General features: G+C 43.1%; 1 protein-coding gene across 7 annotated transcripts in view; it reads left to right on the plus strand.

The window, feature by feature from the left end:
- Positions 1 to 250: 250 nt before the first annotated feature.
- Positions 251 to 17,154, plus strand: part of UBE3C (ubiquitin protein ligase E3C) — a 117,677-nt gene continuing 100,773 nt past the window's right edge. For 5 of the 7 annotated variants that reach the window (XM_033863557.2, XM_004317443.4, XM_019930242.3 and 2 more), the window contains exon 1: positions 252 to 657. Coding sequence is in view for 5 of the 7 variants with exons in the window: in XM_004317443.4 (XP_004317491.1) it covers positions 592 to 657 (66 nt within the window). In the remaining 2 variants the exon portion in view is untranslated. Of the gene's footprint in view, positions 658 to 814; positions 924 to 17,154 lie in introns of those variants that run through there. The other 2 variants (XM_019930243.3, XM_019930246.3) reach the window with 2 other exon arrangements.

The following is a 17,154-nucleotide window of genomic DNA, read 5'->3' on the forward strand; positions in this document are numbered from 1 at the left end:
CCCCCTCCCCGGGCACCAGCGCCCCCGCGGCACCTGCGGCCCCCCCTCCCCGGGCACCTGCGCCCCACCTACGCGCCCCGGCCCCGCCCCTCACCCCTCCCGCCGCAGAGCCTGGCACCGCCGCTTCTTCCCACGCTCCGACGCGCCGTCGATGCGGGCGCGCGCACGCGGGCGGGGCGCCGGGAGCAGCGCCGCGGCGTCGGTGTCGGGCGCGCGCACGCCGGCGGGGCGGCGCACGGCAGCGGCGGCGGCGGCGGCGGCCATTTTTCCTCCCGGCAGCTGCTCCGGGTGCAAGTGCGGGGTCAGCGGCCCTGCCGGCGCTCGGGCTCGGCCGGAGCGGCGGGGAGGCGTGGATGAGGGGGGAGGTGGCCGAGGGCTGCCCCCAGTGTCGCCGCCCCTCCCCCCACAGGGCAGTCCGGGCGGCAGAGCGCCGGCGGGCGCGGGCTCGGGGTCACTTCCTGGCGCGGCCTCGTCCTCGCCGCTCCCCTCCCGCCGGGACCTCCCCCGGTCGCTGTCCCCGCCGGGGACCCTCCCCCGGGGCCCGCCCGCGCTCTCAGTGTCGGGCCCTCCCAGATGGGATAGGCTGTAAAGATGTTTAGTTTTGAAGGGGATTTCAAAACCAGGCCCAAGGTGTCCCTGGGAGGCGCGAGCCGGAAGGTAAGAGCGGCCTGCGTGCGGCAGTGCCGCGGGACTGGGCGGGGCCAGCCGCGGACTCCGGGCGGGACGGCGGGCTGGGGGCCGGCTTGGGTCCGGGAGGGGTCCAGCCCGGCGGAGGGACGCGCGAGGGGGCGGGCTGCGGGGTCACCTGCTCCTACGGCTCAAAGCGGATCTGGAAGGAAAGCTGATGGGGAAAAAGGGCTTTGTGGACCGGAATCGCCCGGAAGCTGCAAGGATGCTGAGGGTGGACGGCCTTTTATACTTAGGTAGTGAAAAACTCTGGGCAAAGGACACAGTGTTTCTTTCAGAAATGAACTTTAGATACTTTATCACACTTGACTGATGGTGATTGCTTTTAGAGTACTACGTGGGGGTCTTGTCTGTTGTAGAAAGTAAGTAGAATGTATTTGTTCATGACAACAGTCTCTGAAGTTGAGGCGGAACTCGTCACCATAGGCCACGTGTTTGAATCCAAGGCCATGAAAGTCGTCCTTTACCAGCCTTTTGGAAACACTTCTGGAGAGACTCTAGCACTTTTTTTCTGTTACAGCTGGTCGTATGATTATTCTTAGGATAACAGTGTAGAATAAGGGCGTACAAACTAGTTACTGTGCTATCCTCTCTGATGACAGGCATATACTGATTCGGTGGAATTGCTGACAAGTAGTTCAGCGTCAGTGTTGCTTCATTTATTTGCTTGCTTTTTACCACTTCTCCACTGGATCCCTTCCCTGCCTGTTTTAGTTTTATCAGACTAAAAATAAAGTGGGGTCGCCCTTGCTTAGAGTGTTGGAAAAGTTCAAGTGAGTATAATTAGCAGATTGTTTACTAAATAATTTTCTAAAGTGTTCTTTCAGTGGTTCGTCTATTCTTCTGTGTTAGTGTATTCTGTATGTTACACTTAACGACGGGGTTGGCACATGACTGAGCAGATGCTCGAGTCCACGTACGAATATCCGCTTTAAATTGTACTATGGGGGTATGGGCATGATGGTTTCTGAGGGTCGAGGAGGGGAACCCAGCAGGGATTTGGGCAGGAAGTGTGCTGATAACTTACAAGCTTTGGGTTTTGCATGACGGTGATTGGTTGGAGGCTGCAGAACTAGGTGCTAGACTAGGTGCTGTGTAGGTGTCGTGCAGGGCTGGCGTGGGTCACATTCAGTGGCTTGGGTATTCATGAAAATTCCAAATGAGATCAAAGGACTTATGCCATTGGAAGAACCTCTGGGCCAGATCTAGTTTACAGGTGGGATAAAGAGCTGTTGAGTGACAGCACAGCCACGTAGCAAGCCGGGGGCAGGCCACCACCTTAGAATCCATGTCACCTCACGTACGTAGGACTTTGTGACTTCTGTTACAGACAGGAGTGCCCTGGCGGGTCCTGCTAGGGTGTTGATCCTGTTTTCTCACCAAGTAACACATCTCTTCTTTAAGGAAAATAGTTATCTGTTGATCAGAATCTCAAGGGGAGATTGCACGTCTTGCTTTTCAGCTGTGCGAAACAATTTTTTTCCCCTTTTTACCCCCCTTTTCATTGAGGTTTAGACTTAACATACAGTCAGGGTCACAGACATTAAGTGTCTGTGTCTTAGGCCATGTCCCTTAGAAGCCTGAGGAGGAAATCCTTGTGCAGGTGAAATTGAGGAGGGAAGAGGAGAGGGCAGGGGACAAGGGGTTTTCTTGTTGGGGTTTATCTTTAGCCGGATCCCACCGACAACTCTGGAGCGTGGCTGGCATCACAGAGTTGTCCCGTCTTGAGGTGGGGGGGGCTGGCATTTTGTATCCCCGTGTCATTTAGTCGTTGTCTGCAGGCTGCCCCTGGGGTGGGTGGGAGTGTAATTCTCCAGAGAGGGTGGCAGTAAGGAGCCCACCGCAGTCACTCTGCAGTGGCTGGGGGGTGGGTGCATTGGCCTGGTACCGGAATCTGGGCAGGGAATTAACTGTAGGTTCGGCTGGAAGGATTTTTACAGCCCACCACTCCCATCAAATAACATGCCCAGCATTCCAGAGGCCCCCATCTGCACCCTTCCATTCTAAGCCCTCCTACCCAAAGGTAACTACTATTCCGACCTTTATCACCACAGATCAGTTCTGCCTGTTGAACTTCTTGTGCATAGAGGCCACCCTTTTTGGACTGGCCTCTGTGGCTCAGCATTCGGTCTGAGAGGTGGGGTCCATCGTCTTATTCTGGTTGCATCGTCTGAACGTACATAGCCCAGTTGATCCGTGTTTGTTGTATGTGCCTCTGGGTGGACACGTGCTCTCACGTGCTGCTCACACATTGCACGTGGGTTTAGCTCCAGTGCACTCTGCCTCGTTCTCAGCGTTTCAGTGGCTCCACTTCCTTGCCAACACTTAGCGTTGTCAGTCATTTTAATTTGGCAGTTCCGGGGGGTATGTAGTTTCATTGTAGTTTTAATTTTGTTTCCTAACAACTAATGATGTTGCGCACCCACATATGCTTATTTTCCTTAATTCTCTTTGGCTGCAACATAAGTCCTTTGCCTCATTTAAAAAACAAAACCTTAAAATGATCTTTCCCCCATGTCTTAAATTATTGTTTGAAATTTTCCCTTCTTAAGTTTAGTGGAAACTGAATAGTTGCTACTTTTTGGATAAATTCATCTTTCCCCCCCCCCCAAATTAAATGAATATTTAAAATGTTTATTTGTAAAGATTCTTTGAAGGATCTGAAACTTTGTAAGGAAAAGTTCATGCCCTCATTGTAATCTTGTTGGGGAGATAAGACTTACACAGTTAAGCATTAAATAACAATAGAGAGAGCAATTACCACATTCTGGGTTTTCCTTGGGCTGATTCAGGAAAGAATAGAGTTGGTTGGGGCTTAGTCTTGAAGGATGCGTGGAATTAGTGAGCTGGGAAGCAAGGGTATTCCAGGTGGGTGGAAGGGTATACATTGAGTAGGTATATACTGGATTGGGTAGGTATATACTAAGTCACATAGGTTTCCACTTTTTAATATTTCTGAAGTCAGGATGCATGGTGGCATGATAGTTTATTGGCAGTATTTTTTTCTATTCTTGGTAGTGCATAGAAGAATATCTTAATGGTAATTTGATTACAAGTATAGAAATCCACTGTTATTAGCATCTTGCCTTAATGTGGTTCATTTGTTACATTGGTGAACCAATAGCAATACATTAAGATTCATTCTTTGTGTTGTGCCTTAAGTGGGTTTTGACAAATGTATAATGACATGTATCTGCCATTACAGCATCATAGAGAATAGTTTGTTGCCCTAAAAATCCACTGTGCTTTACCTATTCATCTTCTCCCTTATCCCTCACACACCGCCGCCCTCCTGCCCCCAATCTCTGGCCACCACTGATCTTTTTACTGTCTCCATAGTTTTGCCTTTCTAGAATGTCATGTAGTTGGAATCGTACGGTGTGTGGCCTCTTCAGATTTGCTTCTTTCACTTAGCAGCATACATTTAAGGTTCCTCCATGCCTTTTCATAGCTTGCTAGCTTGTTTTTTTATCCTATTTTTTATTAACAGACTATTTTTGTAGAGCAGTTTTAGTCTTAACAGAAAAAACTGATGGGAAAGTACAGAGAGTTCTCACTCCATCTTCCTAGCACATTGTTTTCTCTATTATATCCATCTTGCCATAATGTGGTACGTTTGTTACAATTGATAGACCAATATTGATACCTTATTATTAAGTCAGTTTATATCAGGGTTCAATCCAGGTGTTGTACATTCTGTGAGTTTTGATCTTTTGAGACTGGCTTCTTTAACTTAGGAATGTGCTTTTAAGGTTGTTCCAGGTCTTTCCTGGCCTGATGGCTCTTCCCCACCCACCGGTCCCCCCCCCCCCCCCCCCCCCCCCGCCACTCTAAATTGCTGAATACTGTTCCATTGTCTGGATGGGCCACAGTTTCTTTGTCCCTTCACCTGCTGAAGGACATCTTGGTTGCTTCCAAGTTTTAGCAATTATGAATAGAGCTGCCATAAACATCCACGTGCAGGTTTTGTGTGTGGACATAGTTTTCAGCTCCTTTTTGTAAATACCAAGGAGCGCGATCATATGGTAAGGTTATGTTTAGTTTTGTAATTAACTGCCAGACTGTCTTCCAAAGTGGCTGCACTGTTTTGCGTTCCCACCAGCAATGAGAGTTCCTGTTGCTCCACATCCTCGCCAGCATTTGGTGTTGTCATTGTTTAAATTTTGGCCATTCCAATAGGTATGTAGTGGTATCTCATTGTTTTAAGTTGCATTTCCCTGTTGACATGTGATGTGGAGCATCTTTTCACATGTGCTTATTTACCATCTGCGTATCTTTGTTAAGATGTCTGTTCAGGTCTTTATCCCATTTTTTAACTGGGTTGTTTGTTTTCTTACTGTTGAGTCTTAGCAGTTCCTTATACACATTTTCAATGTATTTGTATATATTTTGCAGATATAAACTCTTTTCAGAGAGGCCTTTTGCATATATCTTCTCCCAGTTTTGAGCTTGTCTTTTCATTCTCTTAGTCTTTTGCAGAGCAGAAGTTTTTAATTCTAACGAAGTCCAGTTTTACCAGTTTTTTTCTTTCATGAATTGTGCTTCTTATGTCGTATCTAAAGAGTCATTGCCAAACACAGTGTCACCTGGTTTTTCTCCTGTGTTAACTTCTAGTAGTATTACAGTTTTGTATTTTACATTTAGGTCTGTGATCCATTTTGGGTTAATTTTTGTGAAAGGTGTTAAGGTCTGTGTCTAGATTTATTTTTTCTTTCTCTTTTGGCCTGTGGATATCCAGTTGTTCCAACATATTTGTTGAAAAGCTGTCCTTTCTTCCTTGAGTTGCCTTTGCTCCTTTGTCAAAAGATCAGTTGGCTGTATTTTTGTATGTCTGTTTCTTGCTATTCTGGTCCGTTCATCTATTTGTCTGTTCTGGATTGTTTTGTTTTGCTTTGTTTTTGCCAGTGCCATACTGTCTTGATTTCCGGAGCTTTATGGTAAGTCTCAAAGTCAGCTAGTGTCAGTCTTCCGACTTTGTTCACATTTTTCTTCAGCATTGTGTTGGCTTTTTTGGATCTTTTGCCTTTCCATATCAACCTTAGAGGCAGTTTGTTGATATTCACAAAATAACTTTTATATATATATGTGTGTGTATATATATATATTTTTTTAAGCCACTGTATTTTAGGTGTATTTGTTGCATTTGTTTTTATTGAAATATAGTTGATGGTACAATATTACATAAGTTACAGGTGTACAATAGTAATTCACAGTTTTTAAAGGTCATACTCATAGTTGTTATTAAAATATTGGGTATGTTCTCTGTGTTGTACAAACTTATTGGGATTTTGATTGGGAATGTGTTGAATCTGTAGATCAAACAAGTTAGGAAGAATTGATCTTGACAGTATTGAGTCTTCCTATTCAACATGGAATGTCTCTCCATTTGTGCAGTTCTTTGACTTTATTCATCAGACTATTGTAATTTGCCTTATATAGACCGAAGTACTTCTTTTTCGGGGGGTGCTAATATAAACAATACTGTGTATTTAATTTCCAGTTCCAAGTGTTCATTGTTGGTTTACAGGAAGGCAGTTTTGTTTTGTATTTACCTTTTACCGATACCTCCCTACTTCCCTCACCCCTGTCCGCCCAGCCCCTGGCAGCTACTTTTTTACTTTCTTTTTTGACTTTGACTTGTTTTCGTTTTTTTTAATATTCCATGTATAAGTGACACCTACAGCATTTGTCTTTCTGTGGCTTATGTCACTTCGCTGAAGGCTCTCGAGGTCCATCCATATTTCTACACGTGGTAGAATTTCCTTCTTTCTCTTGGCTGAATAATATTCTGTTGTGTGAATGCACCACATCTTTATCTGTTCGTCTGTTTGATGACCACTTAGGTCTTCGTATCTTTATTATTTTGAATAATGCTGCAGTGAATATAGTGGTGCAGATATCTTTTCAATACCTGTTTTCATTTCTGTTGTATAGCTACCAAGAAGTGGGATTGCTAGACCATAAGGTAGTTCTATTTTTAATTTTTTGAGGAATCTTCATATTGTTTCCATAGTGGAAATGTTATTTATTTATTATTATTATTATTTTTTAAATTTCAAATTCCAGTTGTTCATTGATGGAATATGGAACAGCAATTGACTTTTGTATGTTAATCTTGTATCCTGCAGTGTTGCTATAATCACTGATTAGTTCCAGGAGTTTTTCGTTAATTCTTTGGGATTTTCTACAGAGACGATCATGTCATCTGTGACCAAAGACAGTTTTCTTTCTTTCTTCCCAATCTGTATAGCTTTTGTTTCCTTTTCTTGCTTTATTGCATTAGCTAGAGCTAATGATGTCAAAAAGGGGTGGTAAGAGAAGATATCCTTGCTTTGTTCCTGATCTTAGTGGGAAAGTTTCTAGTTTTTCACCCTTAAGTATGATGGTAGCTGTAGGTATTTTGTGGTGGTTCTTTATCAAGTTGAGGAAGTTCCTATCTATTTCTAGTGTGTTGAGAATTCTTGTCGTGAATGGGTGTTGGGTTTCTTTAATTTACTTTTAATTTTTAAATTTTTATTTTCTTTTTCGGCCACACGGTGTGGCATGTGGGATCTTAGTTCCCCAACCAGGGATCGAACCTGTGCTCCCTGCGGTGGAAGCACGGAGCCCTAACCACTAGACTGCCAGGGAATTACCTGGGTGTTGGATTTTGTCAAATGCTTTTTACTGTGTGATCATATACTTTTCCTTAGTCTATTGATGTGATGGATTACATCGAGTGTTTTTTGAATGCTGAACCAGCCCTGCATACCTAGCATAAATCCCACGTGGTTATGATGTATAATTATTTTTATACGTTGTTGCATTCAATTTGGTAGTATTTTGTTTAGGGATTTTTGCATCTGTGTTCCGGAGAGAGTAGCTTTTATTTCTCGTGGTGTCTTTTTCTGGGTTTTGTATTAGGGTACTGCTGGCCTCGCAGAATGAGTTTCACTGTAGAGCCTACCGAAACCAGCTACTGTAATTTTAATTTCCCCTTTCGGTAAGTCTAGAATACTCTTAGGATTGTAAGCACTCTGACTGGTTAGTTTTATGTAACTGCCCTCTATTGTGTAATTGGAGGTCTTACCTAAAATATCTTAACCTGAAGAAAAGTCCATGCTGTTCCGTTTTGAAGAGCTGGCAGTTGGTATACATGTTGTCATACGACTCTGCGTATGTTGCAGTGGAACATAAACTGTTTTTTACACGTCTGACATGAAGTCATATACATGTTGTCATACGACTCTGCGTATGTTGCAGTGGAACATAAACTGTTTTTTACATGTCTGACATGAAGTAAAGTAGAAACATTTTCCAAAATCAGATTTTAAGATTTACTGTCAGAACTGGTATCATTACCTTCCTGTTTTATCTAGCAGCCCCACATCTGTTCTCTTGAATATGATTTTCCATACTCTTCACATACGGGACCAGAACACTGTAGTTCTCTGTAGCATATAAGGTCAGGAATTCTTGATCTGGTTCCTAGGGAAACCAAGCAGAATGGAAGGGCTGAGACTTTGTCTAATTCTCTTTGGACTTCTAATCAGGGTCTAGGGTGAGGCAAGCAAGGCACGTAGGGCACAAAATTTAAGGAGGCTCTGACTGGAGATGCATAGGTGCAGGTTGCTTAAGGTGGCACTCGGGTTCATGGCCCTGAGGTGAGTGCCTCCTTAAATTTTGTGCTCAGGCACCTACCTGGCTTGCCTTCCCTAGTCCTGTCTGGCTTTGCACACTCCAGCGTGTGCTGATTTTCTGGAGTTACAGTTAGTTGTCAACTAGGTCTCTTAGCTAAGGTAATAAACAGGTCACCTCATAGGACTGTAGAAGAGCCCTCAAAAGAGGTTATTGCAAAAGCAGTAAAGAGTTTTCCTCTGTCTCTTCCCCTTTTTTCTTATAACTTTAAAGAATGCGGGCATCTAGGAGTTTGGAAGTTAAGCATTTTATTCTTTGACCATGACCCTTATTTCATTCTGCTGTGTCCTTGTTCTCCGGCCGCGGCCTCGTCACGCCTTCTGTTGCCTATGGCGCTTGTGAGCGTGAAGGCAGGGGCAGGAGCTTTTTTCTGGCCGAGTGTCTCCGGAGCCCATCACCTTCAGTGGTGACCAAGTTACAGTTGGAGACGCCTGCTGGGGGGTGTGGGTGGCAGCGTAAATCAGCACAGCCTACCTGGGGGGTGGTCTAACAGCACGCATCAGGAGTCGCCAACAGGTATGACCCCTCTAAACCCAGTAAGTCTACTTTTAGAAATTCATTTTAAGAAACTAATTTGACAGGTGCATGGGATAGATGCATGAGATAGAAAAGATGATGTTTGTGGCATTACTTGTAGTATGGAAAAATTCAAAACAATCTAAATGTCTAACAATAGGAAATTTGTTAAATGGTATAGCAGTGCGGTGGGGCACTATACAACTGTTTAAAGTGGTCATGATCTGTATTTGTCACTATTTATCATTTATTGATGTCTACTCATTCTGTGTATTAAACTGTGTCATTGTTAGTGGAAATAAGTAGATTGCAAAACAGCAGTCTGCATTTCAGTTATGTTAGTCTGAACGGGCATGGCCTCTGCTCTACCCGTGCCCTAATTCCCGACGAACAGACGTCGAGCTCTCTGCGCATCTAGTGGCTTAAGCAGCACGGTTTCGTCCTCTCACTCCGCTCTGTGGGGCAGGCATCCGACAGCAGCGTGCAGGGTGGTTCTGGCCTGGGGTCTCCGGGGGCTCAGGCATCGGAAGCCTTGCCCGGTGCTGGGGGAGCCACTGTGGGACCGGCTCATGCCTGTGCCTGGAGGCCAGTGATGGGTCCTGGCGGGAGTTGTCAGCTCCTGCCACTCGGACATCACCTTAGGGCTGCTCGAGCGTCCTCCTGACCTGGCAGCTGGCTTCCCCGGAGCCAGTGACGGAGAGCAGGGAGAACGAGGCAAAGCCTGTTACGAGGGAGTCCTGAAAGTCACACGTTGTCACTTTTGTCCTATTTTATTTGTCAATCCAGTCCACACTCAAGGTGAGAGGAATCAAACTCCACCAGTTTGGAAATGTAGCAAGGAAAGAAGTTGGTAAACTAGGAACAGCTTAGAAAACTGGTGAAATAGAGAACTGACTTAAAATTCCCTTCTCCCAGGTGAGGCTGCCTGACTGCGAGCTGGCCTTTCCTGTGAGCTGTTAAGCTCTTGCGTTCCTGCACGGTCTTACCTGAAATGTTATCTGTTAGGCAGTTTATTTGAGTTAAGCATCTTCCTCCAAAAAGCCTCAGAATCCTGAGAGGCTGCCATTTATTTGCAGCCATTTGAATCCACTTAGATCATTTACCTTTTTAATCCAACCACCCTTGGAGAAAAGGGGGGAATATACAGGGGAGTAAGTAATATGGGAATGAAAGTGTTTGGCTTGTCGCTTTGACAGCCATAGGGCAGGAGGTAGATGCATCAGGCCATTGGAGAGAGGGAGTGAAGTAGGAGAGCATCGAAGTAAATTTCTGGCCATCTGAGAGCTGCTCGGGGCGCCTTGTGCCGGAACGGAGGGAGGAAGCCTGTTTCCCTCCTTTTCCAGGGCCCCGGGCGGGCAGCATAATGTCAGCGCCCTCGGCTCTTGTGTGCTGGACTGCGCTTCTTAGCACTGCTTACAGGTGGAACGCTGTTGCCACCAGTTAGGAGGATCCGCACGGACAGAGGTGTCCACCCTGGAGAGGTGGCAGTCACCTACAGACTGCAGCTGGCTGGAGTGGGGGTGGGCCAAGAGAAGGCTGGGGAGATGGGCAGTCAGGGGCCAGGTCATAAAGGGGCACCTTGGGAGCCACTGACAGCTTTTGAAGCAGTGAAGTGACCCTGAGCAAACTCAGGTTTTAGAGGGACGATTGTGGGGCAGTGCAGGGGCTGGACACCAGGCGAGAGACAGGCAGCTGTAGTTGTGCAGAGGAGTAGTGAGGGCCTGAAGCAGGCAGCAGGAACTGAGTGGAGGGGTTCAGGGCTGTCGAGGAGCCAGAATTGATGAGCTCTGGGGGCAAGCATCACGTCAGGTGTCAGTCTGGGGTGACAGGAGTGGACAGTGACCCCATAATCCAACACGATGCTGAGTTCCTAGGGATGTGTTCAATGTAAAATGCTTGGGTTTGCTCAGTAGGCAGGTGGGGTGCTAGTCCGGAGCTTCAGGAAGCGACTGGGAGTCCGTGGGTCCATCAGTAGGTAACAGTTGAAGTTGTGAGATGCTCTGGAAAATGTTCTGCTGAGAAGACATGTGGGCTCAGGACAAAACTCCGAGGGACGCCAGCGTTTATAGAAACAGGAAGAGGGGCACGCGAGGGAGAGGTGCTGCTGGGACCAGTGCGTGGCCAGCCAGCAGGCGTGGCAGTGTGCGCAGACAGTAGTACTGACTGAGGCCGTGAGCAGAGCAGAGCTCGTTAGAAAAGCAGGGCTTGTCGGAGGACCTCAGACCTTTCGTTCTGGTTTTGAGGTTTTATTTGCTATAGCTGTGACTGTATCCTGTGTACTGACCATAAGACATTTATATAAACTTTAGGTTATTCCAAAGCTGAGGATCCAATCGTTCAGTCTATTTTCTAAAATTAAAATTTCGTTTTCTTTTTAAAATTACCATGCATGTTCTTTGTATGAGCTGTGTATGATGAAGTATACATGTTCATCCTCTACTTTTGGACATTTAGGTTGTTTCTATTTTGTTGTGAACGACATCTTTATAGCCAATGATTATAATTATTTTTTAGGAAACATTGCAGAAAGAAGCTGAATTGCTTGGTCAGTGTGCACATAGGCTTCTGATACGTTTTGTTCTCTAGAAAAAATTATATCAATTTCCATTCCCTGGTCTTAGCAGTTAAGTGCTGCCTTAGCATCTGTGCAGTTGCAGGGAGCCTCCGAGGGCACTTTGTCTCCAGGGTGTTTCTGTTTTCTCTCCTTCTTTGTTAGTTACCTACACTGCACCCCTCAAGGTTTGTCCTCCTGCTTGTTGTATGCTCTCACCTCTTCTTGACTCCTTCTCTGTGAGGCGGAGGTGTGGCATCCCGTAGAGGAAGAAATCAGGGCTCAGAGATTCCAGATCATTTAGTGGAGTGTGTGAACCCTGGTCTGGGTGTTGGATGTTGTGTAGCCTGCGCGTCTTGTGTTGCTTCTCGCTTTGCTTAAGCTCTCCCTTAACTGCTTGGCAAGTTGAGGACCATGTCCTGCAGGCACTGAAAGGATGGCTTTAACAATCCTGTGTCTTTCTGAATTAATTTTTCCTACGATATGCAGCTTTAGCGCTCTCTTTAACTTTTGTAGGAACATTAGTAAACTCCAGTGTGTTGGCAAGCAGCACAGTTCATAGCACATCTTTACTGTGAAAGGTGAAATGTAAAAAGTAAAGTGTGGGCTTGAAAAAATGCTTATCTTCCTAACCAATTGTCTGCAACTTATTCATCTCTTCTGGGCTTCTCGTTTCCACATCTTGTAATGGGAAAGTCATAATTCTTGATAATGAGAAAGTTAGATTATCACTAATCTTCCTTGGTCTAATAACGTTTCCATTTCTAATCTCCAGTCAGTGGCCTTTAAAAAAAGTTACCTTTTTTTTAATTGAAAAAGTTATAAAAACTGAGACTCTTCTAAAGGGCATATAATGAAGTCTTCCTCTCACTGAGACTCCAGACGTCCTCATTCTTACCAGTTCCTCAATCTTTTCAAAACTAGATTAAATATAAATAAACATGTGCCCCTAGCTTTTTAAATAATAGTGAGAGCTACTGTTCTCCTCAGCACTGTGTCTTAGTGACGATCCACACCAGCACCTTCAGATGTAGTTTCTCTTCATGGATGCATAATATTCCACTGAATGGTTTGTATCATAGAACCACTTTCCTATTGATAGATGTATATGTGCAGGTTGTTTCCAGGGTTTTGCTAGTAAAACACTGCCATAATTAATACACAGTTTTGGTGTAGGAAAAGAAGGTCTTTAAAAAAAAAGAAAAGAAGGTTTTTTGGAATTTATTGTAATGAGATATAAACGATTGCATTTTATTTTGGTACTTTATTATTATTTTAATAAATAAATTTATTTATTGGCTGTATTGGGTCTTCATTGCTGCGCGTGGGCTTGCTCTAGTTGTGTTGAGCAGGAGCTGCTCTTCACGGTGGTGCGCGGGCTTCTCCTTGCGGTGGCTTCTCTTGTTGCAGAGCTCGGGCTCTAGGCACGTGGGCTTCAGTAGTTGCAGCACGCGGGCTCAGTAGTTGTGGCTCACGGGCTCTAGAGCGCAGGCTCAGTAGTTGTGGCGCACGGGCTTAGTTGCTCCGCAGCATGTGGGATCTTCCCAGACCAGGGCTCGAGCCCGTGTCCCCTGCATTGGCAGGCGGATTCTTAACCACTGCGCCACCAGGGAAGTCCTTTGGTTTTTAAATGAGCTCTTTTCACATTTTATGCTCTTTAAACATGTTAATATGTGTATAAATTTTGTTCTAGTCTTTTTTCTATATAGTGTTTGAATTGGGAATCATATTGTACATTGTTTTATAAATATGATTTTTAGTAACTTAGTACTGTATTTTGATGCACTTTTAAATATTTGCATGTATGTGAAGTTGGTTGCTGTTATATTTTCTTAAAGTTTCTTTCTTTTTTTTAAACATCTTTATTGGAGTATAATTGCTTTACGGTGGTGTGTTAGTTTCTGCTTTATAACAAAGTGAATCAGTTTTACATATACATATGTTCCCATATCTCTTCCTTCTTGCGTCTCCCTCCCTATCCCGCCCCTCTCGGTGGTCACAAAGCACCGAGCTGATTTCCCTGTGCTATGCGGCTGCTTCCCACTAGCTATCTATTTTACGTTTGGTAGTGTATATATGTCCATGCCACTCTCTCGCTTTGTCACAGCTTACCCTTCCCCCTCCCCATATCCTCAAGTCCATTCTCTAGTAGGTCTGTGTCTCTATTCCTGTCTTACCCCTAGGTTCTTCATGACATTTTTTTTTTCTTAAATTCCATATATATGTGTTAGCATACGGTATTTGTCTTTCTCTTTCTGACTTACTTCACTCTGTATGACAGACTCTAGGTCTATCCACCTCATTACAAATAGCTCAATTTCGTTTCTTTTTATGGCAGAGTAATAGTCCATTGTATATATGTGCCACATCTTCTTTATCCATTCATCCGATGATGGACACTTAGGTTGTTTCCATCTCCTGGCTATTGTAAATAGAGCTGCAATGAACATTTTGGTACATGACTCTTTTTGAATTACGGTTTTCTCAGGGTATATGCCCAGTAGTGGGATTGCTGGGTCCTATGGTAGTTCTATTTGTAGTTTTTTAAGGAACCTCCATACGGTTCTCCATAGTGGCTGTACCAATTCATATTCCCACCAGCAGTGCAAGAGTGCTCCCTTTTCTCCACACCCCCTCCAGCATTTATTGTTTCTAGATTTTTTGATGATGGCCATTCTGACTGGTGTGAGATGATATCATTGTAGTTTTGATTTGCATTTCTCTAATGATTAATGATGTTGAGCATTCTTTCATGTGTTTGTTGGCAGTCTGTATATCTTCTTTGGAGAAATGTCTATTTAGGTCTTCTGCCCATTTTTGGATTGGGTTGTTTGTTTTTTTGTTATTGAGCTGCATGAGCTGCTTATAAATTTTGGAGGTTAATCCTTTGTCAGTTGCTTCATTTGCAAATATTTTCTCCCATTCTGAGGGTTGTCTTTTGGTCTTGTTTATGGTTTCCTTTGCTGTGCAACAGCTTTTAAGTTTCATTAGGTCCCATTTGTTTATTTTTATTTCCATTTCTCTAGGAGGTGGGTCGAAAAGAATCTTGCTGTGATTTATGTCATAGAGTGTTCTGCCTATGTTTTCCTCTAAGAGTTTGATAGTTTCTGGCCTTACATTTAGGTCTTTAATCCATTTTGAGCTTATTTTTGTGTATGGTGTTAGGGAGTGATCTAATCTCATACTTTTACATGTACCTGTCCAGTTTTCCCAGCACCACTTATTGAAGAGGCTGTCCTTTCTCCACTGTACATTCCTGCCTCCTTTATCAAAGATAAGGTGACCATATGTGTGTGGGTTTATCTCTGGGCTTTCTATCCTGTTCCATTGATCTATCTTTCTGTTTTTGTGCCAGTACCATACTGTCTTGATTACTGTAGCTTTGTAGTATAGTCTGAAGTCAGGGAGCCTGATTCCTCCAGCTCCATTTTTTGTTCTCAAGATTGCTTTGGCTATTCGGGATCTTTTGTGTTTCCATACAAATTGTGAAATTTTTTGTTCTAGTTCTGTAAAAAATGCCAGTGGTAGTTTGATAGGGATTGCATTGAATCTGTAGATTGCTTTGGGTAGTAGAGTCATTTTCACAATGTTGATTCTTCCAATTCAAGAACATGGTATATCTCTCCATCTATTTGTATCACCTTTAATTTCTTTCATCAGTGTCTTATAATTTTCTGCATACAGGTCTTTTGTCTCCTTAGGTAGGTTTATTCCTAGATATTTTATTCTTTTTGTTGCAGTGGTAAATGGGAGTGTTTTCTTGATTTCACTTTCAGATTTTTCATCATTAGTGTATAGGAATGCCAGAGATTTCTGTGCATTCATTTTGTATCCTGCTACTTTACCAAATTCATTGATTAGCTCTAGTAGTTTTCTGGTAGCATCTTTGGGATTCTCTATGTATCGTATCATGTCATCTGCAAACAGCGACATCTTCTTTTCCAATTTAGATTCCTTTTATTTCCTTTTCTTATCTGATTGCTGTGGCTAAAGCTTCCAAAACTGTGTTGAATAAGAGTAGTGAGAGTGGGCAACCTTGTCTTGTTCCTGATCTTAGTGGAAATGCTTTCAGTTTTTCACCATTGAGGACGGTGTTGGCTGTGGGTTTGTCATATATGGCCTTTATTATTTTGAGGAAAGTTCCTTCTGTGCCTACTTTCTGGAGGGTTTTATCATAAATGGGTGTTGAATTTTGTCGGAAGCTTTCTCTGCATCTATTGAGATGATCATATGGTTTTTCTCCTTCAATTTGTTAATATGGTATATCACATTGATTGATTTGTGTATATTGAAGAATCCTTGCATTCCTGGAATAAACCCCACTTGATCATGGTGTATGATCCTTTTAATGTGCTGTTGGATTCTGTTTGCTAGTATTTTGTTGAGGATTTTTGCATCTATGTTCATCAGTGATATTGGCCTGTAGTTTTCTTTCTTTGTGAAATCCTTGTCTGGTTTTGGTATCAGGGTGATGGTGGCCTCGTAGAATGAGTTTGGGAGTGTTCCTCCCTCTGCTCTATTTTGGAAGAGTTTGAGAAGGATAGGTGTTAGCTCTTCTCTAAATGTTTGGTAGAATTCGCCTGTGAAGCCATCTGGTCCTGGGCTTTTGTTTGTTGGAAGATTTTTAATCACAGTTTGAATTTCAGTGCTTGTGATTGGTCTGTTCATATTTTCTATTTCTTCCTGATTCAGTCTTGGCAGGTTGTGCATTTCTAAGAATTTGTCCATTTCTTCCAGGTTGTCCATTTTATTGGCATAGAGTTGCTTGTAGTAATCTCTCATGATCGTTTGTATTTCTGCAGTGTCAGTTGTTACTTCTCCTTTTTCATTTCTGTTGATTTGAGTCTTCTCCCTTTTTTTTCTTGATGAGTCTGGCTAATGCTTTATCAATTTTGTTTATCTTCTCAAAGAACAAAGGTTCTTTCTTACAGGTCTATAAAAGAAGGAAAAATCCACAGATCATAGGTTGTGCATTATTTACAAATAAAACGTTTGGTAACTTTTAACATTTTAATTAACTCAAAGTATTTTACTTGAATATTCTTCAAATTGTGTAAAACTATTAGTATTGTGTTAGTGCATGAGAGTGGGAAAATATACTAACTTGAAACAGATGTGAAACTGATTGTTCTATTTACATTGGTAAATGGAGTAAATTGCTAGTGGAAAATAATCCAAATATTTTGGAAACAAAGGAAATCTCACAGTTTTTAAAAAATCAAGGTATTAATAAACATGCTAAACTTATTTTTATAAGTGGTTAGCAGTCAATTTGAGCATTTGATTTTATGGAAATTGTCATGTTATGTACATTTACTTTGACCTATACTCAAATTTCTGACCATAAATTTTTTGATTCTGATGGTTAATGAAATGTAAACTACACGTGGCTTACTTTTTAAAAAACTTCATTTTGTTCCCACTAAATTCATTTGCATGAAGAAAGCATTTTCCTCCCTTTAAAAAACATCTTTGTTAATGGTATTTGTGAAGTTTGGCCATATTTAATTTTCAGAGTAGATAAGATAATGTGCCGAAGGCTCAAAGATCAAATAGAGAAGTTTGCTGTAATTTACTGTTGTTTACATATTGATGAATAGGGTTAGTGTCACAGCTGTGGAGGTGAGAGATTAGCATTGAAAGCAACAGGTTTGCTATAGGAACAATAGGTTTAGTCATTCCAAAAACAGTTGATTCAGTGTACTTTATGAAACTGGTATATA

This window comes from Tursiops truncatus, chromosome 9 (assembly GCF_011762595.2).
Source record: "Tursiops truncatus isolate mTurTru1 chromosome 9, mTurTru1.mat.Y, whole genome shotgun sequence".
Lineage (NCBI taxonomy): Eukaryota > Metazoa > Chordata > Mammalia > Artiodactyla > Delphinidae > Tursiops > Tursiops truncatus.